General features: G+C 31.9%; 2 protein-coding genes across 2 annotated transcripts in view; one reads left to right on the top strand and one right to left on the bottom strand.

Moving 5' to 3' along the window:
* Positions 1–278: 278 nt before the first annotated feature.
* Positions 279–8,058, bottom strand: LOC127722987 (60S acidic ribosomal protein P1-like). The gene is made up of 5 exons (XM_052229392.1): positions 7,859–8,058; positions 3,857–3,917; positions 3,158–3,289; positions 1,450–1,512; positions 279–348 (listed from the first exon to the last, which is right to left on the bottom strand). Exons 1-5 carry the CDS (start codon positions 7,928–7,930, stop codon positions 335–337), a joined length of 342 nt encoding a protein of 113 aa, XP_052085352.1. The 5' UTR covers positions 7,931–8,058; the 3' UTR covers positions 279–334.
* Positions 8,059–8,223: 165 nt separating this feature from the next.
* The window catches only part of LOC127722986 (thioredoxin domain-containing protein 5-like), a 44,387-nt gene continuing 25,954 nt past the window's right edge, over positions 8,224–26,656 (top strand). Inside the window, exons 1-2 of the mRNA XM_052229391.1 lie at positions 8,224–8,414; positions 21,650–21,740. Coding sequence (XP_052085351.1) covers positions 8,260–8,414; positions 21,650–21,740 — 246 coding nt within the window. The 5' untranslated portion in view covers positions 8,224–8,259. The remainder of the gene's footprint in view (positions 8,415–21,649; positions 21,741–26,656) is intronic.

Genomic DNA, 26,656 nt, shown 5'->3' with positions numbered 1-26,656 from the left:
TCAGCTGGCCTCCTAAACAAAACTGTGTACTAGTTCAGTGAAAAAGGACGTCACATGAATCTCTGAAACAAACCCCACTATATTCTGTATGTGCATGTCCTAAGCCAGGAGCCTGTAATTCAGGGGTGGTCATTTTGTCGATAAATCATGCTGTTGATTTTCTCATTACAATTTTTATAGCTTACTATGGGGTATAGGTTTTGCTCATTGTCGAAGGCTGTATGGTGCAGCAGAAGAAACTACATTTGTACTTTCAATTAGGAGTTTAACATAACAGCTTTGTGAAGTTTTTTCTTATTTATTAAAAGTCTGGTGTTTTGAGTCTTTTCTTTGTTTAGTCAAACAAACCTACAAAGAGAAAATACATTTTGATTACTGTTGTGTTAAATAAACCTTATAATAGTGTTGATTAAAATTAAATATTGGAAGCAAATTTTTTAGCCAGATTTCAACAACTTAAACAATCTACATACATCAAGGGAAAAACTGTATGAATACACAAAAATGTTCAGATTTTTTCTGTGCTTTTCCAGCAACAACAAATACAATGGAATATTTTCACAAGTCCCCCCGGAAAAACGAAAAATTGTCTCCCATTTCATATTAATAATAATAATATTAGTTTTCAAGAGCGCAAGCTTACTTAGTCTGATCATTTAACTCATTCATGGTTGAGATGAGTCTTAATCTTAATTTGTGGATTGGACATATGAAGAATGTGAAGGCATGGCAAACAAAAGAAATATGGACTATTGTAACCAGCCATTTTCCCCCATTTCAGATTTGTATGTTTATCAAACTCATCTATGGTAAACCTTCATCCTACATCAACATATATTTCACTGGTCAAAATATTAAATCATATTCCTTGGATTTCTTCCGCCTCGCAGTAAAACCCATGCTTAAGTGGAGCATCAATTTGTCTGTGTAGGATAAATAAGTCATATCTAGTCAAGAGTGGCGACATTAAATCTCATGTAGGAGGAGTGCCATGCCCTCTACATGTTAAAGAACCCTGGAAACAACTGAGGGGTCCATAGATGACCAATTGCAATGCAAAATTTTCGTTTCTATCAAAGATATCCTCACTTCTTAATGGCAGTCCTAGTTTCCTCTTTCATTCTGATCAACCCGTTATTATTGCTATAATAGTTAATTTTGTTTTTGTCCACATGAACTATATGTCACTGAATGTTAAAAAGCAAAACTGTAAACCAATTGATTTTCAGTGTGTTTAGCCATTTCTAGCCAACTTTGAGGCAATTTATTTTCCCAATTTGTACAATTTTCACATAATAGATCCAAGTTCTACATATTTGTGTTATAATTTTTATCGTGAGTCTCAAGAAAATGAATTGATTGCTAAATTAGTTGGTTTAAAGTAATCAATCAAATTATGAACAATTAAATCTTCTATACTTTGTATATATTTGTAGATATGATACTAACCAAAACCCATATCATCATCAGACTCCTCGGATTCTACCTTCTTTTCCTCTTTCTTCTTGTCTGCTATAAAAATCAAATAAAATAGTCATTAACAGGTAGCATTCATCTTTATAGACAACATGCATTGTATTATGTGACGAAAAAATATCACACGAATGAAATGAGACCTTGGTTATAGACAGAGGGGCCCGCCTGTATCCCTGCACTATTAAAGTTCATCAAGCGTCTCCTTGATTGTCATTATGCAGGATAAACTAGAAATAATGTTTGTTCCGTAGATACTTAATCACAATTCTCTAATGACAGCAGTGCTGATTATCAATTATAAGAATTTAATTTGCCAAATAATTCGTGCAATATAGCGTTTGACATATTTTTTCAACTGCTCACTCAACATGGGAAGGAAGTGACGACACCCCTAAACGCACAAATGATGTTCACTAAAACCAAAGTTTTTGACAGAAATGCAACGAACTCGAAAGTGGTCTATTTTCACTGACAAAAAGTCAGGGTCAGTCGAGGTACTGTTAACATATATTTTTCAAGGGGCTTTAACTATGGTAAGGATCTTTTCCAGCTACCGAAAAGCATATCTAAACCAGAGGATAAATAGATACTCACTTTTTCACCTTTTAGTCAAATGTAGTCTCCTTAGCAATAATTCTCAAGGGTGAAAAAGATAGCAGGATTTTAACATGGATCAACATTTTGTTAATGAAATTCAAAATAACTCAAAAGGGATATCTGTCAAGTTGTGCTTATCAAGATGTGAACACTAGTAACCTCATGTTGCAATACAGGCAAAACTGTTTACAAAGTAATACAAACCAAATTTGTTTATTTTCACATCTTTCAATACATTCTAATCTATCTATTAAGTTTAAATTCTTCCACCACCTACCCAAATATTTTTTTTAAAAGTCAACCTTTCATACTGGTATTCATACAGTCAGGGGTACTACTTGTACAAGTAATCTTTATTTATTTGAAGAAGTAAATAAAATATACTTATATAAGTTAATCATATTGATAATTATAATGTTTGAATAATCTCCCCTTAATTTTCTAAAAAATTTACTTGTATAAGTGAATTTTTTTTACAATCCCACAAAAATTCTCAAGTTTTGAGATGTAAAATTATGCCATTAACAATTTTTTCAGGTTAGCTCATAATTTTTGATAAGAGTTCAATGATTCATCTCATTAATTCAACAAAGAAACTGATTGTGCAAAGATCTTAAGTATTTGCGCAAGGCCTAAAAAAATTGCTCCTTGGGGGCTTGTAAATGAGCAGTGTTCTGAAGATAACAGACAAATGAGATTTTCATTGTCCATGAAATTACATTTAAATGATTAGTAAAGACATCTGCAAAGGACAGACAATTCAAAATTCTGTTAGAGCAAAGAAGTTCTAAGAATTCAAGAAAAGAAGATAAGATGACTTTTTAACTTGTATAAGTAAAAAAATCTGAATGTCTAAGGGACATAACTAGGCCAAAAAATAATTTACTTACACAAGTAAATAAAATACACTTGTATAAGTATCCTACAAATTAACTTATATAAGTATATTTTATTTACTTCTTCAAGTAAATAAAAATTACTTGTACAAGTAGTACCCCTGACTGTCATACATGTACAACAAAATGAATATAAGAATAGCTTTTTTTATTCATTTAACTACAGGGTTTAGTAACTGTCAAATTACCTCCTTTAGCTGGTGCTGCATCTGATGCAGCTGCGGCTGGTGCACCTGCAGCTGGGGCAGCTCCAACTCCACTACTGATGTTGGTTATCAGTTCTTTAACATTTACACTTTCCAATGCCTTGGAAAACAAACCTGCAAAAATATAGATGTGTTACTGCAGATATCTCGACTTTTTTTTTTGTAGCAATCTACTTCCAAACATTTTGAAAGACAAGAGTCCTTGTAAAACAATCTTCCCAAAAATATCAAAATTATGTTACATTAAATACAGGGATTTTATTCTCAAGCTTTATTCTATTCTGACCAAATGAATGTACTTGTAGTATTCAATACAAGTCAGACCAAAGCCTTGAGTCTCTGCATTTTTTAGGACATCTTACATGCCGGGAGTTAACAATACTAGGCTCAGATTTCTGGTAACAACTCTTTAGCCCTTTTTACTCCACAAAAAATGTTATATTCATTTTGTTAAAATAATTTGTTTATTTTCTGGTTGTGGTACATCAGTAGAACCAGGGTCAAAGTTGTGCATAATTTGTGTAGTTGTATAACTGTACATTTAGCAAGCAATCAGATGTCTAATTTGACGAGAGATGAACACAAAACCTTTCATACTGAAGTCCAGCACTAGGAATTCCTAACCATTAGAGGCCAAGAATAAACAGTCTGAAAATGCAAATAATATGTAAAATGTCTTACCAGGCCAGTATGGTTCAACACTGACACTGGATGCCTTCAAAATAGTCTTCAATTTCTCTGCCTGAAAAATGAAAGATAGTAGCATTGAATTTGGTGCAACAGTCTGGCTATGCCAAAAACATAAATAACTTTGTCCCAGACAAATGGTAAAGCAAACAAAAAAATTTCCAGAACAAAAAACAAAATATTATTTTCATAGCAGATATGAAAATCACATAGAAAATAGAAGTCGGACAAAATTTTAGGACCTCTGAGTCAGATTTTAAAATAAATGGGGAATGTGTCCATGGGACACAGAAGATGCCCCCGCTTGCATATCATATAGTATAGGAACACAACTGAAGAACAGTAAAGGGAAGCTACCCAAATTTGTACTTGATCTGAGTTTTGTGTATAAGTTTCATAAAATTTGGTTGAGGCAAACTTAAGTTAGAGAATGGAAACTTCAGCAATTTTTTACATTTGTAAAGGGGCATAACTCTAGAATGGTTAAAGTGACACCCCCAATATTCAAACTTAATCTATGTTTTGTGGTAATAATCATTGTGTATAAGTTTCATAACATTTGGTTGAGGCAAACTAAAGTTAGAGAACGGAAACCAACTTTGGGACGTATGTACAGACAGATGGACAAGGTTAAAACTTAATGCCCCCTCCGCTACAGCGGGGGCATAACAAATCTTCAAGGTATGAAAATCTCCCATTATGCTTGTTTCAAAATATACTTGTTAAGTTATTCATTATATGATATATTATATTTACTGTGAAGATTACTTTTCAGTTTTGGGATTTTTTTTCATTTCTCATTTAACTTGGGTCTTGATAATTTGATTCAAGTGCAGCTGATGAGCCTCATGTAGGTTGTTTGGGAATTGGCTTCAATAAATAAATTGGAAAAATTCAATTGCAGGAACCAATTCAATTATAAACATTTTTTTCTAATATTCAATTTTATATGCAAATAATTGTTGATTTTAAGCAAGATAATTGTCCACATGATCATTATACAAGATTTAGTTGCCTGAGCCACTAGGCCCCTTCTGATCTTTTCCCCTAGATTTTAGATCTGCTGGTTCATCAGTCGTGGTTGGGAAAAGTAATCCTTCATAGAATTCAGGCCCGAAAGTTATTCATCATTCAAGAAAAATTTATACAATAAATTCATAATTTCTTTTCCTCCTTTAACAGGTCAGGGATAACCATTAGTTGATGGATTATACCTCAATTGAGGTATAATCCACCATTTGACATATAGTGAGATAAACCAATTGAGGTATAATGCAATTCTTGTAATAAAAATTTTTAAAGAGATATTGGAGCATCTTTTTGCATATACCATCTTAAGCTTTCATGAGTACTCATTAGTGACATGTAATTGCTTCTGACTTCCTGTGCTGCGTTTTGAAAAATGTGGATTCAGTAATATTGTTGTCTTGTTTCAAAACTACCTCTGCCGTTTATTTTTGGGGAAAAAACATAATTTTTATTGAAATTGGGAAGTTGGTTTATTTCATTTTAAACACATCTCCGTTTTTAGCTAAACTTAACTGTCTTTTTTGCACAGTTTTATCACGTATATTTTGATTAAGACATTTTAAACCTGAAAAGTACTTTTTGGGGAGGGGAAAGAGACGGAAACAATGATGGTACTTAATGCATTGAGAAAACCACGTGTTACAAACACTGTGATGATTCTGATCAGAAACCTGCATCTCAAAAGCGCTTTCACAATATCAAAATAATAACATAAATACGAAATTTACATTCATTAATACCAATACCATCACTTTTGGGAAAAATGTAAAACTTATTGGGAGGAATTTTAAGCCATTTTTTTTTAGTAATTGGGAATTTTCTCTAAGGGAAAAAGCCGATTTTTCGGATGTAATTTGAGGCAAACAATATCACTGGGATTCTACCTCAATTGATGGATATTCATAATTGGTTTCCACAAGTCTGCATCAGTTCCAGGGCTGCCAAGTCTCACGCATTTACTTACTTATTTGGTGGCATTTTCCTTTGATCTATTGTTTTTTCTCTTTGATCTTTACAATTTAAGCCAAATCTCACGCATTTGCTTTATGAAAAGTTGACATAAGTGCAGTTCCAACTTTAAAATTTGTTAGTAGAAATGGACAGGAAGAGACTACAGAACCATAATTATATTTAATAGATGAAAACTCAAAATTTATAAGTAAGAAAAGGAGGGTCATATTAGTTTTTAGGTTTCTATAACAAATTGCAGCAAGAAGTATACGAATCAATTACCTGTCATCACTAAGTGGTCACCAAAGCTTGTTATGGTAAATGCAAAAAGATGGTTTATCACAACATGAATGTTTGACAATGAAAGATTGGTTGAACGTTTCAACGATCAAATGGGATATTAAAGAGTAATTAAGTTCCTGCTCATTTAACCGGTTGTGATTGGGCTTTGCCTGTATGCACTATATACATGTAGGATATGTGAAATAGTTCGGTTGAACGTTAAAATAACCCTGCCATTCGCTTAAACTATATTATTGTGTACCCTATTACAGGGCTGCCAAGTCTCGCGCATTTTCATGCTTATTTGGCAGCATTTGCCTTTGATGTATTGTTTTTACTCTTTGATCTTTACGATTTTGGCCAAATCTCACGCATTTCCATTATTAAAAGTTGGCAGAACTGCCCTAAGTATACGTACTTCAGATTTAAACGACAAGATCTTAGTCTGTAACAAATTGTTTAACATAAAATTTACCACAATGCATCGAAATGTCAACTGACAATATCTCAGATAAAAATACAAATATTCATGATTACACATAGGTAACAATGTATCCCGCAATGGTGGTAAGTCGTGCACTTAAGGACATTTTTTATTTTATTTTTCTGTAGACTTAGCTTTGTTTTTTTATTACTGTGTATTGTCAAGCTTGGTTACTCATAATTGTTTCTCAGTCACTGAATGTACGATGTTGTTCCGTACTGGAGCAGCTGACCCGGTTTGTTTACATTCAAATTCTAATGGGCTTCAAAACCACGTGACTTCTTGAATCGTTTTATCCAATCAAATTGCTCTACTGTCAATTGGGTGATTTTTTAGTACAAGGCAATTATATTATTTGTTTGTATGATATTGCTTTGAAATAGTTAGCAATAAATTGGGGGTTTATTCAATAGGAAACCTCATTATTAGCCATGAAATTTGACATCAATGGAATTTTATATGAATATTTACATATGGTCAGAATATCGATCTCTTTATATTGAATCAAATTTTTTTTTTATGAAAAATATATGTATATTGTTTTTTATTAACCTACTCTTTATTCCTGAACAAAAATATGGCATGATTATCGTTTGTTTCCCAAAGTTTTTCTTTCAATTTGGATGGTTTATTTTCGCGGGAAAATCGTGTAAGACGTAAGGTGCTTGCCATTTTTAAATTCTTAAAAATACGATTTGCTTGTCCTGTTTGGTCTGCCATTAAGATTGATGACGCTCAATGGAATGTAAACAAAGCAATGGAGGCCGGAAGAGGGGTTTTCTTAAGTTCTGAAATGTTTTTAGGCAATCGGAAGTCAGGTTTGAAATGGCCATTATAAAATCTGCATTTTTGTACAATATTTAAGAATAATAATGAAAACATATCTTTAGAAATATCATTTTATTTAGAAGTGTAGAAAAAAAGTGTTCTGCACTAATTTTTTACGCTGGTATTAGCGTAGTGACGTCAATGCGGAGTTTTCCCGTATGATAAGTACAATAACAAAATCCGAACGAACCAACGTTATGACCGATTATAGACTACGGTAGGATATGTAAACAATTTCATCATTATCAAGAAATAAAGGTGCTTTTTGTTCCGACTGTAAGAGAGAAGCGAAAGATACCAAAGGGACATTCAAAAGTATACAAAACATTACAAAGAACACTAAAGACTGCAACACGAACCCCAAAAACCGTAGTTCTAGTAATGAAAACGAAAGTAGATTATCGAAACACGTCGTTCCTCACCGTTATTGCTACTTCATCATCTGCCAAGATAAGAGCGGCATATACGCAGGCAAGTTCGTCTTTTGATGCCATTATTAGTTGTGTTTACAATTTTTTATAAGATGTCAAATAAAACAAAGTGTAGGTTGCCGATTGGCCTTAGCTTTGAAAGAACACCACACTTTTGTTTTCAAGCAAATGTGAAAAGGACGGAAGCGGAAGTAAAGTCTCAAAGCTAAAAAAAAGTTAGACAGATTTTATATAACAGATTTATCAACAGTATAATATCAAAATAACACTGTTTGTGTGTTAAAGAATATATATTCGATATGGATACAAGATAATTGTTTTTAGAGATTTATCAACGTTGCATTAGCGATCAGTACTTCCGTTTCCGGTTGTTGTCTATTTCGAAAGTAAACATGTGGAAAGTAGGAGCTGTGTTGTTTCTAGTTTTTTCTGCTGTTGTGACTGCTGACAATGATGATCATGGATCTGACGCTGTGTCACATACAGCCGAAAGCTTCACCACCCAAGTGGAGGAGACAAAACAATTTGTAATGTTCTTTGCCCCATGGTAAGTGACTTCTAGAAAAAATGTATTCAGTTGGGAACTCACGGAAGCAAGTTAACTCGTACCATTGTAAACTCGTACCACGTAAACTCGTACCAAAAAAGTTAACTCGTACCAACGTAAACTCGTACCACTGGGAAGTCGTACCAATCAGAACTCGTACCTCTGCAAACTCGTACCATTAAAAATATATTCAAAACGAATGTTGTATGATTTTTTTTTTGGTAAACTTAATAAAAAAAGTTGAAATACTTGAATTTTATACTAGATTTTAATGAAAACTTAGACAAAAATACGAATGTTTTATGATTATTTTTTTTAAGCTTTATACAAAAAATTAAAATATCTTTGAATTTCATACCAGATTTTAATGAAAACTTAGACAAAAATCAACTTGTTTAATCATATTATTAGATTTTGATTGTTGTTATATAATTTAACAGCTTGGAATTAAATGTATAATGTTTATTATTAAATGAAATTCCTGATCATCAAAACATAAGCTGACATGAGTTGTCTCAAAGCCCACTTTCCTCATAAAATGGGGCATGTTTGTGAGGTTCCTCATAACCAAAATGGAAGACGACAGTTGTATATGGTGCCACTCTCTGGTTAGACCCCGACAAGAAGCAATAGAGTGTGATGTATGTTCTAAATGGCAACACAGAAAGTGCGGAAATATAGGTAGCTACAAATTGGTCATTGTAATTTCAAATTATATACATTTTACAGACTTAAGAGGTATTGAGTGAAATTAAAGTATATATTCATCATTAAACACCATTTGAATGCATTTAAATAAGTTGGTACGAGTTTACAATGGTATGAATTTACCGTAGTACGAGTTAGCAGTGGTACGAGTTTGCATTGGTACGAGTTTTTTTTAGTGGTACGAGTTGACATTGGTACGAGTTTACAATGGTACGAGATAACTATAATTCATTCAGTTGTACTGTAACGGAATCCGCGTCCGTTCGCGCCCATTCACGTTCGCCCCCTTTCACGTTCGCACCCCGGGTCCGTTCGCACCCTACACGTTCGCACCCTTTTTATTGATTTTGTCTTAAATAATTTTTCAATCGAATTTTGGTTAGTGTATTGCTATAAATAATTTTTTTGTTCATTGTTTTAAAATGAAGTGACTTTCTAAAAACGATTTTTGTGTTGAATAATTTTTTAATCGTGTTTTGGTTATTGTATTGCTATAAATAAGTTTTTTTCATTGTTTCAAAACATGCAAAATAAAGTGACGTTTTTTGTGTTGAATATCTTTTTAATCGTGTATTGCAATATTTTTTTTTTCATTGTTTCAAAATAAAGTGACTTTCTAAAAAGGTTTTTTTGTGTTGAATATTATTTTAATGTTAAGATACCAAACCGCTTTAAACTCAACCACAATAACATTTTGAATCTTAATTGTTTTTACTCATACCAAGTTAAATACATGCTAATATAACTACATGCAGAATTTACATCAAGTTTAGCTGTGTAAACACCATATATAATTAACAGTAATCATACATAATTAACATATAATAATTAATCATCAAATCAATTTAAAACAATATTTCATTTAAAAAATTTAAAAATTGCAGAATTTTTCTTTATTTTGAGATAAACATCTTAAAAAACATCTTATAATTCATCGGGTTTTTGAATAAAAAACGGGTGCGAACGGACCCAGGGGGCGAACGTGTGGGGTGCGAACGTGTAGGGTTCGAATGTGTATTGGGCGCGAACGGACCCGATACCACTGTAACGAGAGTGAAGTTTAGATGTGTTGATCTAGTCTATCTCAAGTGTTTCCCGTGACGGTGGCGTCATATACTATTTCTATTTTCCCTGGTTCAGAGATATAGTAGTCATATAACTAAGTAATCCTTTAAAAGCTTAGATGGTTTATTATCGGATCGTAAAATTTTTTATTGAAAATACAATAGAATCCTTTGAGTGGTAGACGTTCTTCTTACCAAATACAGTGATTTTGCTAGCGCTTGTCACTTTCGTAATTAACGAAACTGTTTTCAAAATGACGAAAGTATTTCAAATCAATTTCGTCACTTAAATTTGGAAAGTGTAAAAATATTTTCACATGAAAATACTATAATTCTACCTGTCTACATGTTTCTGACAAGTTTATGACCCTCAGCTAATTAACATTTTCAACAGGTGTTATAAAGTTGTGATTACAGCTAATCCGCTTATCGCCATCGGATAGGTCACTAATCTGGTTAATTATTTTCCCCAGTAAAATTAGTCAGTCTGCATTTTAATTTCAATATTTCTCAAGGCCAACGACCAGATTTTGCAGTTCGCTTGTCGTAGTTTAGTCATTTGAACAAAATTGTTTTCCCCCGGACAATTCGCTTTTTAATTTTGGTATTTCTAAAACGATCATATCTTGCAATTCGTTTGTCGTAGTTTCGTCAGATGATCGTATTTTCGTCATCTTTGATATAAAACGTTAAATTTCGATTGAACTTTATTCAAAACGTTAAAAACTTCCATCATCATATACCAGTCAAACAGGTGCTTCCTTTACGATATACTGTGCATGCGTGAAAGTGTTCCTATGAATTTATAGACACTAAAACGTAAAATAGAAATAAAGTTAGTGCCAAAATAAATGAGAGAGACAAATATAGTTCTTACTAAGCAAATTGAAATAAAAAAATGATAATTTCCTGCCTTTTTTTTAAACACGAACCAATCCGTAGATGAATCCAGATTCATTCTGAATTTATTATCTACTTGTCACTTCCCGTTTACATCTCATTTGAAAATCGAAAGTAAACGTGATCAATTCTCGATTAATTTACAATTTAGTTATTGGAATCGTTCCAAATGAATTTGTACAAATCCTTTGTTCCAACTTTATAGAAATTAATTCAAAATATCGATTTAAACTTCTTATAAGGATAATGATTATGCAGTGTAATAGTCTTACAAAGTTCAACAATAAAATTGAGAATGGAAATGGGGAATGTGTCAAAGAGACAACAACCTGACCATAGAACAGACAACAGCAGAAGGTCACCAACAGGTCTTCAATGCAGCGAGAAATTCCCGCACACGGAGGCGTCCTTCAGCTGGCCCCTAAACAAATATATATACTAGTTCAGTGATAATGAACGCCATACTAAACTCCAAATTGTACACAAGAAACTAAAATTAAAAATAATACAAGACTAACAAAGGCTGACTTGGGACAGGCGCTAAAAAAAAAAAAGTTAAAAAAGTTCATTTATACTGTGATTCCTGGTTTTAAAAAAAGGAACCCAACTTTTGTTGATCAGGAATGTCCCCTGAAACTAATTGAAGTAAAATTTTGAACTAGATTTTCAGATCTTATATCCTAATCTTCATATTTAAGTGACACATCAGTCAAATCATGCAATTAGTCCTTCAAAGTCTGACAAAGATGTATAGTTAGTAATATACATACATCCTTGGTCCCTTGCTGTTACCCAAAATAATGTTGATTTTCATCACTAAAGCCCTCAAAATCCTAGCTTAAACCCTGCCAAATATTATAGTTACACAAAATATAGTTATCCAAGTTTTTAGGCAGCCGTCAGTTGATGAAATTTAAATCCAGGCTCTCTCGGGACCACACGCAGCTGTTAATACTCCCTAAAAGACCCGACCGGGCTCAGGACAACAGGAAGTGTCCTGATGGGAAGTAATTGTACTTGGGGTCTAGAACGTCAACCACTACACTACTTATCTGAACAGCAGCATAAATGTACATGAAGTATGTATATCCATATATATACAAGTCTAAATTGAAAACAACGTTCAAACCTAGGATTGCGTTGGATAAAAACCGCAATTTTTATACGTGTGCATGCAAAACAAATTTCTTTGTAGAGGGGTCTAAATACAGCACAAACAACATTTTCCAAAAGATCAAAAAAGTGAAAAAGTATATTTTAACAAAACGCATTTGACTAGCAGGTGGAACAACGGATGTTCTTAAACCCTGCTGACTGCCATGGCGATTACCAAATAAACGGATCACAGATGTAACACAATGGATCTTAATTATATTAATTTAATACCAAACAGAAAACAATAAACTTGCGGAAAAGATGGTATACCGCAAACATAAGGTGCAAAAATTTGTACACCATATCCGGATTTCGACAATTAATGTATCCATATATATATATATATATCCATAACAGGTTCCTATGCTCCTGAGAAGAGTAATATGAGGCAGGTGTAACATGTGAAAGGAGACAAAAGTTTCGTAATATGACTGAGGCAGGTGTTACCTGTGAAAGGGGATGAAGTCCGTATAAATTTTTTTTAATTCAAGCATAATAATATTATATGAGGCAGGCGTTACCTGTGAATGGGGATGAAGTCTGTATACATTATTTTTTTAATTCAGAATCTGTTGAAAAAGAAACGGAAATACAGAAACGTTTCTGACGATGGTCTTGTTGTTAGGGCCATGCAAAAATGATTGTTGGTTTCGCCTAACCCTGTCGTGTCAGTTTTTACCCTCCTGGTCAATTCTTTTTTTTCTTTTTCATTTTTTTTTTCTAGATGAAAAAGAAAGTGTTGCTTTGGTTTCTTTTGACAATTTTCAATGATGCCTTTTAAAATTGTCTCATAATCTCTTAAAAGTGTGTCAACATTGCTCAATAATCATTCCTTTGGTTTACATAGCTTATACCACACAAGATAGAATGTAAAACAAGAATTTATTGTCAGGTTAACAACAAGATTCTCTGTATATAAACGCAGCTGATTTTTCACAAAAAAAATAAAATAAAATAAAAAATTTTCCTGCCTGCCTGGCCTTAATAATTTTCACATGTTAGGGGAAACCAGCATTCATTTTTCAATGGCCTAGGGATTTTAGTTGTGAAGTCATTTTCAATGTAAACAAAGAAACGCAATCATCAGGTAACGTTTTTTTTTTATCAAAGAATTATCAAAAACAACAAATTTGAGGGAAACAATATGATGCTCCTTCCAAAATTTTACTCAAAATCTCGTGACAAACAAGACCAGAAGAAAGAAAGAGATATCTGGGTTAATGTGGGAAACTAAAAAAAGTTAACAATTTTGAGTTCATTAGTATATTTTTTTTTTTTTTTTTATTGATTTTCTTAGCGTAATTGGGGTCTTCGTCCCCATATTATTTTAACTTCAGAATCTGTTGAAAAAGAAATAGAAATACTGAAACGTTTCTGATGTTGATCCTGTTGTTCAGGATTTTAGTTGTGACGTCCTTTTCAATGTAAACAAAGAAACGCTATCATCAGGTAACATTGTTGCTTTCACATCAGAGAATTATTAATTAAAATTGTTATAATTTATATCTTTAAAACAACAAATATACCAAGTTGGTTTGTTATTTTCTTATCAGACACTGCATGAAAAAATGACTGATTGATCAGGTGAATTTCCCAAGAGAACACATTATGTTTGCTATGAAATCGTATGTTGAATATAAGCTCCAGACTCATTTTAAAATGTAAGGAATTTATTTTAATTGTTTAACTGGCAGTTTTCTTTCGGTAATCAAAAACAACAAATAAACGGGAAGCAATATGATGCTCCTTACTATATTTTACTCAAAGTCCCGTAACAAACAAGACCGGAAGAAAGAAAGAAAGAGATTTCTGGTCAAATGCAGGAAATTGAAAAAAGTTAGAAAAAAAAAGTTAACGATTTTGAGTTTATTAGAATATTGATTTTTTTTAAAATTGATTTTCTTACTGTAATTGGGGACTTGGTCCCCATATAATTGGTAGAAGGGTGGATTTGGGTCTATAACACTTGTCCTGAGTGAAAAAATCTTAACAACATACATGTATTTTAGTAGAATTTAAATCAGGTTTTCCATATACATTGTACTAGATATAAGAAGATGTTGTATGAGTGCCAATGAGACAACTCTCAATCCAAGTCACAATTTATAAAAGTAAACCATTATAGGTTAAAGTACGGTCTTCAACACAGAGCATGTATGTATTCATGTTATGTTCAAGAATTTTGTTATTCTATAATAATTCTCTAATTTGAGTAACTTCATGTAACATTTGTAAGTCACAACCTTGAACCATTACTATATTTTTTTAGGTTGTATTTAGCTAAGTTTCTAAATCTTAATATGTATTTATATATATTCCCTTTACCTGAATAATTATTATTTACTATCAGTCATTAGACATTGTTAGAACAAACAAACAAAGAACACAGAAAAGCACAAGAAGCACCTAAGAGCAAACTAAAAGAAGAATATTTGGTTTAAGTAATAACATAATATTTTTGTAGTTTCCCGTGTTTAATATGTTCGTTGTCTAATTTGCCAGGACTAATTTGTCTGTCCTTTAAAGTATTTGAAAATAATCCAATTCATCTGCGATTTCCTCGAAGTCTCTTTTCCAGGATTCACTAAATCTATTTCTCTTTTTTCATATTTTATTGTGTTTTGTTTCCTAGTTTTCAGTGTTCCATTTTCTGGCATTGTGCCTAAAAACTTTGCCATAGTTACCTGATATGCTACCTAAATCACAGGAGTTTGGGAATTTTATTTTAGACAGCATGTGCTCTCTCTCCAATGAAAATAAAACAATTTTCCTGGACCTCTGTGCTTACCCTGGGATAGATGCTCTGGCTATTGTATACTTTTACCCACAGAAACCCTTTCTTTGACATGCTTAAACAGTACTGAACTTGTAAAGGGAAAACTCATAAATAAATATCAGGGTTAAATTTGATTATATAATATATAGTCTGAGATTACGATAATGTTATAGTAATCTCAGATATTGTCTAACATTCTTTTATTTCACTTTTGTTCAAGGTTTTAAAAGAAGATGGATGATAATGTCATATGATACTTCAAATTAAAAAAAAGTTGAATATATTTAATATACTTGAATGGCTAAGTTTGACTATAAAACAAGTGTACATGGACTTTCTTGTAAAAGAAAATCCTTTATCTTATGAAAATCTTCAGAAAAGTACTGCTATTGAATTATCGTCTTCCTCATGTTCCTGTACTCCTTAGTAATTTGCCAATATTTTTCCATATGTAGTGACCTTAACTAAGATACCTCTTGTTAGAACTTTGGCCATTAGAACTTCAGCCACTGCACAGATGACTGTTGATTTAATGTTATAACTTTTGTAAAAGAAGCCTTTGATTAGGTAGTCCACAAGGTAAACACATTTTATTTTTACTTTGGCCTATTACTAATATTCAATTTTCTGGTGCCTACGTGGCTTAATTTCATATATAGATATAGCTAAGTAGTTTTAAAAAATATCGTTTATTCTTTGATTCAATATAAAATTTAAAGATCATTTTATGGTTGTTTTTATATGTTATCATAGACTCAGGTTATCTAATCCCATTTAAATGTTGATGAGAAAAGGTGACTTTTAAGGAATATTTCATGAAGAATTTTAAATTTTAACGACTGAATTGTATTAGATTTGTACAATTGGAGGAATTGTATTTCAGATTTTGAATTGATGGGTTTGTACATGTGGAATCTGAAATATTAAATTATTTGTGACTGTTTTCTCAGTATATACTGTTATTAATATTTGTTTGTAGTTATTTATGTAAAAAATGTATTTGCTTTGTCTTGTCACTAAGATGGTCAGTAAAGTCAGTAATTTTGAATTGTGTCATGTTTAAAAGATTTTTGTATTGTTTGTAGGCAGAAATATAGAACCACTCAAACAAGAACAAAAAGATATTCCTTTTAAATTTTAAAACTGAAAACTTTTAAAGTGGATAATAATGATATTCATCAAAGCGTAAGATCAATTTCGATGATTTTAAGAAAGAAATAAAAATTATGCATGTTAAGTCGTGTATTAGAATAAATTTTTTTTTAGTTTTTGTGGCTTGCTTGATCAATGATCATAAAACATATGAAATGTTTTAACTGTAGCTGTACATGTCAGTACAAGATTTTCGCCAAAAGCTTTATGTTAAACACGGAAGTTATTTTTTCACTTCATTGACAGAAATAAGTACAGTGAGAGTGAGACTTCATCATATTCAAATGTATATCCTAGGGGATATTGGTTCTATCTGACGGATATTTGTTTTACATTAAAAAATTGTATCCGTCACTAATTTCTAAATTGAAATATTATCATGCTTATGATCAAGATGGGTTTTAAATCCTCTTTTCTGAAAGACAAGTTAAATTACAGTAGTAAAAAAATCATGCTCTTCCTTTATTCATATATATTTTAAAATCTTATTTCTGTGATAACACTGGGTTTGATGTTTGTATATTATATTGTGAAATTTGTGACTTGGATGGAGAGTTGTCTCATTGGCACTCATATCACATCTTCTTATATTTATGTAATACCTATATTATAAACTTATCATAGCTTTGTATCATCCTTATTGCTGATATCCATAATACTTACAGTCAGTTTATTATGTTAAGCTTTTATACATTATAGAAAAGCAAAGGATATGGGGTATCCATCCATGTCACAAAATCAGTACATGCACACCAAAAAACACACAAAAAGCAAAGGAACAGCTCTTTTATTGCTGTTCTTTATCTCAAAGTCACAGTGAGGCCTTCAACACGGAGCAAAAAGAAATCCCTCATCTAACTGCAAGTTTAAGACAGCCCCTGGCACCGATTTGAGCGGAATTCTTTGCAAAATAATTCGGATAGACTTTTTTAAGATGTTACACCACCAAATTGGGCCCGGTCAAAAAGAACATACTAGAAAGCAGAACATATTTAAAACAAAATAGTACCCATAGCCATTAAATGGTACTCTTCCTACCTTTGCATGGTCATTAGATTGGTATTCTTCATATCTTTACATGGCCATTAGGTTGGTACTCGCTTCTATTCTTTATTTCCTAGATATTTGAACTAGACAATGTATGTCTTATCTTTAAAGTTATAGTCATCTATAATACCCATATATAAATATAACAAATGTAAACATGCGCGAAACCTTTCATTTAAAATTTACTTTGTAGATTTTATTGAACCATTCATTCCATGATAAGTTGTACACTACAATAGTTATACTGAATGAACCACAGACACAGCACATCATATTACAAGCCCCCTTGATCCCTCTTTGAATAAAACTAGAAATATTTTATAAGACTTAGTGGTAAAAAACTAAGGAATAAAAGTAAAATGTGATCACTCTGGACTTACTGAAAATGATTCTTGTTTAACTCATACCTGTCAACTTTCACGATTTAGGCCTGTACTACACAATTTTGACACCTTGTCACGATTGCACGATCGTGATCGTGAAAAAAGCTCTAAAACGCGATTTTGTGAAATCTGCACGAAAAAAAATGATTGTTCCCGATTTTGAACTGTTCACAAGGGAAGACAATCATTATCAGTCAATCAAAGTCTGTGTTTCTCATGATCAAATTAATAAGCCAATCAAAATCGTTCTCTCTCATGATTATTTGGACATGCTAAATTTGAACTTGTTTGGATTCTACTGTGTTTGTCAGAATTGTAAAATCGTGAATATGGCAGGTGAATTTTCATCTGCAAGAAGGTTCTTACACAGCTTCAGAAGAAAAGCATGGCTGATTGACAAAATTCAATGATGCAGTACTACCATAAACATAATAAATAGTAGCTTATTGACATTACCCTTACTGTAACATATCATGCACTAGAGTGTTGTCATTCTTGTAATTAACAGGTCCCATGGGAACAACCCCACAAATAAGGGATATCCCTTAAATGAGGGACAGTCCCCCAGACAGGGGGTCATTTTGCTGTTGTATAAAAGTAAAAAGAAAAACTTAGCTTTTTTAACTAAAAAGGGGAAAAATTCGTTTTATTTGAAACAACTTTTCTAAAATTTACAAGAGGGATACACTTATTTTTAAAAATAAAGAAGATATAACATGTATAAGTCCTTGAATATTACAAAATTCTTGGACATGTTTTGACCATATAATACAGATAGATGTATAGTTCTTTGGGGAATAGTTTCATCCAATAATATAAATATGTGCCCTTTTGTACTAAGAAGTGTTTTTTACAAAAAAAATATTTTTTATCACTTGAAATGTACCCCTCATAAAAGGGATAGTCATTACATTGAGGGATTACCCCTCATTTAAGGGGTTGTTTTCAACCTGATTAAATTACCAAATAATTGAAAGTCCTACATGTACTATGTACTATGCTTTATTTTTCACAAGGAGAAAATAAATGTCCTTCTTTGTGCATAACTTTGAATTAGGAAAAGGCAACAATTATTTAATATTCTTACACATTCACAAGAAAATATATCCTGGTACATGTATTCTAGCTACATGTTCATTTTTTCTACTGATATAATTACTAGAATCATGCAAATAAAAAGAAGAAAAAGGCTTATAAGCTCATCATCAGTATACCATATAAAAAAAAAAGATATGGCACTTTTTCTAGAGCACAAAACAGCACGCGCAAAAACGCCGCAAAGAATTATAACCTTTGAAGTTGTTGTCATGCACTCAAAACCCCATGGGGATTTTCAAAAGTTGGCAGGTATGTTAACTTGTCTCGACAATGGTTTCCATTTTCACAATTGAAGAAATAAGCTGGTGTATTAAGGAGAAACTTTTGACTACCAGTAAGTAGAATCCTGACTGACTTAAGGCTGAAAATGGATAGGTTTGTTTATGTTGTAGGCCTTATTATCAATGTTATCTTTTAACAACCTTGAATGTTGATAGGTTTCTTTTGATTATTTTTATAGTTGGATTACTGGGTAATAATGGTAATACTTAGATATAAGAAGATGTGGTGTGAGTGCCAATGAGAAAACTCTCCATCCAAGTAACAATTTGTAAAAGTAAACCATTACAGGTCAAAGTACGGCCTTCAAAACAAAGCCTTGGCTCACACCGAAAAGCAAGCTATAAAGGGCCCAAAAATGACTAGTGTAAAACCATTCAAACAGGAAAACCAACGGTCTAATCTATATAAAAAAATGAGAAACGAGAAATACTTATAAACCACAACAACAAACGACAACCACTGAACATCAGGTTCCTGACTTAGGACAGGTGCAAACAAATGCAGCTTGCTAAGTGGATGTCTACCCCCTCATCTCCTTTTACTCATTTTCAGAAATTCCTAAAATATTTCAAAGTAAATAAACATATACATGATATAGAAATATTAATTGTATAGGGAATTAGTATATTTACAAACATGACAAATGTATATATAACAGAGAATTATCAGAGTTTATTAAAAATTCTAGAAGAAAGATCTATTTTCTACAAAGGATTTCCACACAAATAATATCCCGCATTTGCAAGGAATCCAAGTTTGGATGAAATTGGTCCAGGGGTTTTAGAGGGGAGACTACTTAGATAAGATAGATAACTGTTACCTTTATACTTTACAATCATGTCTAACAATTGCAACTTATAGTCATGATAGTCATATCTTAAATTTTAGTTTTTTTTTCCTTTCTTAATGTTATTTCTTCATTTTGCTAAGTTCTTGTGTAAATGTTGTGACAGTAAAAATAGAATTAATAAAGAATGGCCTTTGATAATCTATTTTTATTGATGAATTGACATATTTTTAAGGAAGATTTTGTGCAACAGATGTTTGTGTCATCCTTTTTTTTACTTTATTTGTGAATTATAGACTTTGTTAAGTTGTAACATATTTGCCATGTTGGTATATTGATTTGAATTATAATGAAATATATGATTTATTATTTGTGCATCCATGTATAACAAATAAAGCATGCAATATTTGTACTGACCTTGTGAGACCGTAATGGTTAGTCCAGTAAAACACGCTTGCAGTACAATGTAGTACAAATGACTTTTATTATAGAAAAAAATATTTAGTTTACTGTTCCTGAAAATTTATTACATACATATAAACTTTATTGTTTAGGGCCCAGCAGAAGCCAACCTCAAAGTGTGGGATTTCCTCGCTGCGTTGAAAACCCATTGGTGGCCTTGGGCTGTTTTCTGCTCTTTAGTAGGGTTGTTGTCTTTTTGACACAATCCCCGTTTCCATTTACTCTTCTATTTACAAACCTTCCAGTTGGTGAATGTATTATTAAACATGTCATATGTGCTGGTAAATTATGTAGTATCCCATTCAGCTGATAACAAGGTGAAAACGAAAGATTTTAGGTTGAGATAATAATTATATAATTAGTTTAAAAAAATTGCTAAGCTTCAAACTATGAACTGCTTATGAATTTTTTACCTAAAATTACTACAGTTTTTAAATGAAATTTCAATTTTGTACAATGTTAAAACAGTTCAACTAAATGCAAAACAAATCATCTAAATACTAATATAAAAGGCATAATGTTTTGGCTATTTCAACTTTAAAACAAAAGATCTGATTTCAAATGCAGTATTTTTTCAAAATTTCAAATGTTTGATCAGTTTAAACAATGAGGTCATGAAATATTTGGGTCATGCTAACCGTTTAACTTTAGTTTGCCTCAACCAAATGTTATGAAACTTATACACAATGCTTATTATCACAAAACACAGATCGAGTTTGAATTTTGGTGGCATCACTTTTACGGTTCTATAGTTATGCCCCTTTACAAATCGAAAAAATTGCTGAATTTTTTTTGTTTACATTCTCTTTCTTACGTTTGCCACAACCAAATGGTAGGAAACTTATACACAATGCTTATTACCACAAAACACAGATCAAGTTTAAATTTTGGTGGCGTCGCTTTTACCGTTCTAGAATTATGCCCCTTTACAAATTGAAAAACCGCTGAATTTTTCGTTTACGTTCTCTAACTTTAGTTTGCCTCAACAAAAATTTATGAATCTTACACACAATGCTTATTACTACAAAACACAGATATAATTTGAATTTTAGTGGTGTCACTTTTACCATTCTAGAGTTATGCCCCTTTACAAATGGAAAAATTGCTGATTTTTTCTGTTCTCTTTCTTAAGTTTGCCTCAACTAAATGGTATGAAATTTATACACAATGCTTATTATCACAAAACTCTGATCAAGTACAAATTTGGGTAGCGTCACTTCTACGGTTCTTGAGTTATGTCCCTTTATAATGTTATTTGCAAGCGGGGGCATCATCTGTGTCCCATGGACACATTCCCCATTTTTTCTTTCAGAGGTCACCTCTGAAGCACAGTGGCGATTGTAAAAGACTAGCTCCAACATGAAATGACTTAACCAAAATATAAAGTAATAAAGAAATGTTGTTTTTATTTTTTTGTACAGGTGTGGTCATTGTAAGCGACTAGCTCCAACATGGAATGAATTGGCCAAGATTTTTAATGACAAAGAAGAACAAGAAGTGGTCATTGCAAAGGTCAGTTTATTTCTTTATCAAGGTATACAAACTTCATTTGTTTTTTTATGAACGAGTAAAGCTGACATGAGATAAATTAGGGTAATTGACATTATTGATGTCTTTAAACTATTTTGTTTTTACTGATTGATTGATTGATTGATTGATTTTTGGTTGTTTAAGTTCCAGTGCCGGTTCTTACTGTGACATACTAACTAAAGCATTGTGACGTAGGAAATATGGGGAAAATGCATGAATTTAAAAGTCCAAGACATCTCAGCCATGTCAGATCTAGAAGATGCTTAATATTTTGTTATGAAATTTTAAATGATTTAGTCATGATGATGGTTGATGTTTCTTGAAATTTCTAGTCAACATTTTATTGGTAATATGGAAATACCAGAAAGAAAGAGAGTATTTATATTTCCTGCTAAAAAAGCTTCACCTCCCTTTATTTCACTGTAGAATTCTAACCTGTAAATTAAATATTGTAAATTAATAAATTATTGCGAGGTTTTCATTAATACGGAAATAATGCAACTCATTAGCTTGAGTATCACAATGATCAGAAATGCATTATAGATTCCAGGATTGATGTTACAATTTCAAGGGGACTTTATAAAGAGAAACAGGCATATAAGCATAATCAGCAAGTTAACAATAATAATGTCAGTGTTCCATTGAACACAACTAAAACCAAATGCAAATGGTGTACAAAAATATGATAAAAGGAAACTACCGGTATACCACATGCTATTATTTTCATTTTTATGCCCCACCTACGATAGTAGAGTGATATTATGTTTTTCGGTCTGTGCGTCCGTCAGTTCGTTCGTCCATCTGTTCGTTCTTCTGTCCGTTCGTCCGTCCGTCTGTCCCGCTTCAGGTTAAAGTTTTTGGTCAAGGTAGTTTTTGATGAAGTTGAAGTCCAACTTGAAACTTAGTACACATGTTCCCTATGATATGATCTTTCTAATTTTAATGCCAAATTAGAGTTTTGACCCCAATTTCACGGTCCACTGAACATAGAAAATGCAAGTGCGAGTGGGGCATCCGTGTATTATGGACACATTCTTGTTATCTACTAGTAACAAGAAGGTCTATGTTAAACAATATCACAAACATCATAGATTTTTGCATAGAAACAATATATCTGATAACTAAACTTATAATGCATTTACTAATATGTTGGCATAACCACCTTCTTTTTAGTCTGTTGCTAGCATGGGTACTATATGGATACTCGGAGCAAATATATGTCTTTGTTAAGAACAATGTTGTTATATTCAGTTTCCATTTGTTATCATACCAAAATAGTTATCCATCAACTGTTCATTTACATTATATATAGGATTTCAGTTGGTTGCTATGAACAGAAACTGTTGCTAGGGAAAAAATAATGTATAACCTAATTTTTCATAATATATTCCAATATATCAGTTGTCTCATTTAACCTGTAAAAACATTATTTTTTCAATTTAAAATCACAATTTTCTTTAGTTGCTATGGAAATAATTCTGTTGCTATGAGAGAAAAAAAATGGACAATTTTATGAAGAAAATGAAGTTTCCATTCAGATTATACATAGACAGTCAATTATCTCATTGTTTCCTTAGAAATAAATTGATATTACAAGATTCAACCAAAATTTAACCACTTTCATTATATTTGGCTAAATCTGTTACCATGGCATCAATACTAAAAACATTTTTTTTAGTAAATTTTAAAGATCTGACTTAGATGTATAACTGACAAAAATTTCAAATGTCTAACTGCTCTATGTAAGGTACAGTTAATATTCCATTAAAGTAAGCATATTTTCAGCATTTTATAAAAAAATCCTATGCGAATCAAGTATGTAAAAAAAGAATTCCATGGAGGAAAAGGTTAAATTGTTGTCTATATTTTCTCATCAAGGAAGTTGTGTAATATGATTTTGAATGTACACAAACTTTTCTTGAACATCATATATACTTCATGTATAATGTTTTGCCTGTGGTAGATTAACCTTATACACTACATATTAATTTACCAATAAACAAGAAATAGCTTCAGAGCTATAAAAAGATATGTTACCCACGGTTATATACTTACATTAACTACATAACACTTATAGAAAATGTCAAATTCAAGAAATTGACAGTACTTTTTTTTCTAAAAGTTTTTTGTGCACATTAACAATGGGGAAGTCAGATAAGGTTGTAGACGAGTATAAAAATAAGAAGATGTGATGTGATTGCCAATGAGTCAACTCTCCACTAGAGACCAAATGACTTAGAAATTAACAACTATAGGTCACTGTACAGCCTTCAACAATGAGCAAAGCCCATACCGAGGTCAGGAAGTGTTACTAGTATGAATCTTTGTTCTTTATATCAATTAACAATTGACAAATATGCAGGTTCTATTTTTCATTTCTCCTCTTGTTTTCCAAGCAGGACTTATTGTACATGACTATGTCCCTTGATTATGACCTAAAGCATTTACTGCCTTTAATCTTTTATTGTTATGTAATTTTGTTAATTGATAGTTTATCCAGTTATGCCTTTAGTTAGTGAATAATTTATGTATTTTATTCTTTGTCCAGATATTACTTTACTTTAGGTCCTTTTTGGTTTGATCACCTCTTCAAAGTTCGTACTAGGTTTGGATATTCAAATATTTTGTCCTAGAGCATCACTGAACATGCTGAAGATAATTAACCACTTTACAAAGTTTATTTTGTTACTTCTTGTTACAGTATGAAAGTCTGTGCTATAGGTTGTCTGATATCTAAATTCTGTCTCTCATTTTACTGAGATAAAGGCAATTCAAGTAACTTTAAAAGAGATATTTATGTAATGTGGATCCATTTATATAGGTGTGGATATAATTTTAAACAAATTTGGGAATGGATTTTGGTGGATATTTATTTAAAGGGGCATCAGCTATGATTTAGAAAAAAAAATCTATTCTATTTGTTTCAAGTATTTATATAAAGTGGAATTTTCATAAAAAATTTAGTCATAAGCAGTCAGTTTGGTCCAAAGTTGTCAAAATAAGCTCAAAAACATTGCGGATGTATTATTGACTTGCAAGTCAATAATTCAACCTCAATTAAATCCATATTCATGTGACCTTCAATTAAACCCCTTAGCTGGAGACGAATTACGAATGCACTAGGTGTGCTTCGCTATTCAAAAGAAAAGAATTTCAATATTGAAAGTGAAACAAGGGTTAACCATTTTGTTGACTGATTCATTCCATAAAATTTTTTCTCATGAATTAGATGGTGTCTAGACTAAAATACATACGAAATACTGATACATATTAATGAAATATTACAAATGTTAAGTCTTTCAAATACAAAATAATGGATCATTTATTGAAATTAGCCAATTTAAAAAAATATTAAATATTGATTATTTTATCATGTTTATTTTTTCATAACACTTTATGCAGTTGTAATGAAAATTATCATAACACAGAACTGTACTAAACTTTTATACTAATGTATGCCATGTATATGTTTGCAATTTTGTTTTTCAACAATTTTTTGTAAATACTTTTCTATGATGAGGGCCTCAGGGAAGATTAGTTATATAGCTAACTGTGTAACCTCTTAAAATAACGTATGGTTATTGTTGTTGTATTGTAGTTCATGTAATAGTTATACACCGAGGGATAGGTGTGTCTGGATAAGAAACCCCTCCGGCCTCCGTATCTCGAGGTGTATAACTAACTTACACCCAGTGCTAAACTCTATATTTGTTAACATTGATTATTAAATGAAAAAGAATGGATAGCATATTTATTGACAAAATCGAACCATGAATTATGAGAAAAATATTTTTTTTTACATGAAACCCCACTAGTATCCTTACTTTGGCTATGTTCTTTCAAACTTTGACAAGTGAGTAGATTTTACAAATGTCAAATTTGTTGTTTTACATATTCCCGTTAAATCCTGGTGCTAATATGGATCAGAAGTTCAAGGTTGACCGTTTCGTGCATTCTTATCACAAAAAAATACATCATGCTCCTTGTATGCAGTTGTCAATATAGAGGGGTATAAGACGGACGACATTTTGAGTCAAGCGTTGGATTTGATAGAAGAGACTAGAGATAAAGGCAATATTATAACCCAAAGTACTTACCTGTATCAGTTTAATGAAGGTAATCATAAATGTATTTTTTATGTTACGGTTTTTTTTTTTTTTTTTTTTTTTTTTAAAGCCCCCCCCCCCCCCTCCTCGAGAATAAACAAACATTCATATTCGGACACACTGAGGGATAGGTGTGTCTGGATTAGAAATCCTACGACCGGGATTCAGTGGGGGGGGGGGGGGGAGGAGGGGGTCCGGGAGTTAGAATCTGTGTTTTTTTTTAAGATCAATGCTTTAGAATCGAGACATATGACTAAGATCAAAAATTTTACCTTCAAGCAAAGGAGTATTAAGGGAGCAACCATTTAACTTCAAAGGGGTTTGGGGGGGGTATGGTTTTTTGTCGGAGTCAGAAATTTTTTTTCTCGCAAATCGTGAACAATTTTATTTAGATTTTCAACGCTATCAATCAAATTATTTTTTCTTGAAGGATTTTTTTTATTCAAAATAGATGCTTAATATTTTCGCTATTGAAATTTCCTAAAATGTGCTTTTTAATATCTTGAAACAACTTGTAGTGAACACTATTAGTAATTTCTTATGTTCATGCTATTTAGAAAATAATCGATTACTATTGTAATGAATAACAATGGACTTTGTTTTCGGGATGTAGAAGCAGGGGTTTCCAGAAACCCCGCTCGTCACACCCTGTGGTCAAAATCCATTGTTATTCGTAACAATAGATCTATTCAATTTACACTTGTTTCAGAAATAGAAACTATGAAGTAAAACAATAGAACTGGGGTGTAAGCATTGTTAATTGTTTATTTTAGACTTTTTATACGACCGCAA

Source organism: Mytilus californianus, unplaced genomic scaffold (genome assembly GCF_021869535.1).
Source record: "Mytilus californianus isolate M0D057914Y unplaced genomic scaffold, xbMytCali1.0.p SCAF_13, whole genome shotgun sequence".
Taxonomy (NCBI): Eukaryota; Metazoa; Mollusca; class Bivalvia; order Mytilida; family Mytilidae; genus Mytilus; species Mytilus californianus.
This window is presented reverse-complemented; position numbering and strand designations above follow the sequence as displayed.

What these genes read in the sequence shown, in the direction of transcription:
- LOC127722987 (XM_052229392.1), bottom strand. Translation starts at nt 7,930, where the DNA reads ATGGCATCAAAAGACGAACTTGCCTGCGTATATGCCGCTCTTATCTTG. An exon ending in TGTTGAACCATACTGGCCTG is followed by an intron (nt 3,290 to 3,856) that starts GTAAGACATTTT and finishes ATATTTTTGCAG; the next exon opens with GTTTGTTTTCCAAGGCATTG. An exon ending in TGCAGCACCAGCTAAAGGAG is followed by an intron (nt 1,513 to 3,157) that starts GTAATTTGACAG and finishes TGATTTTTATAG; the next exon opens with CAGACAAGAAGAAAGAGGAA.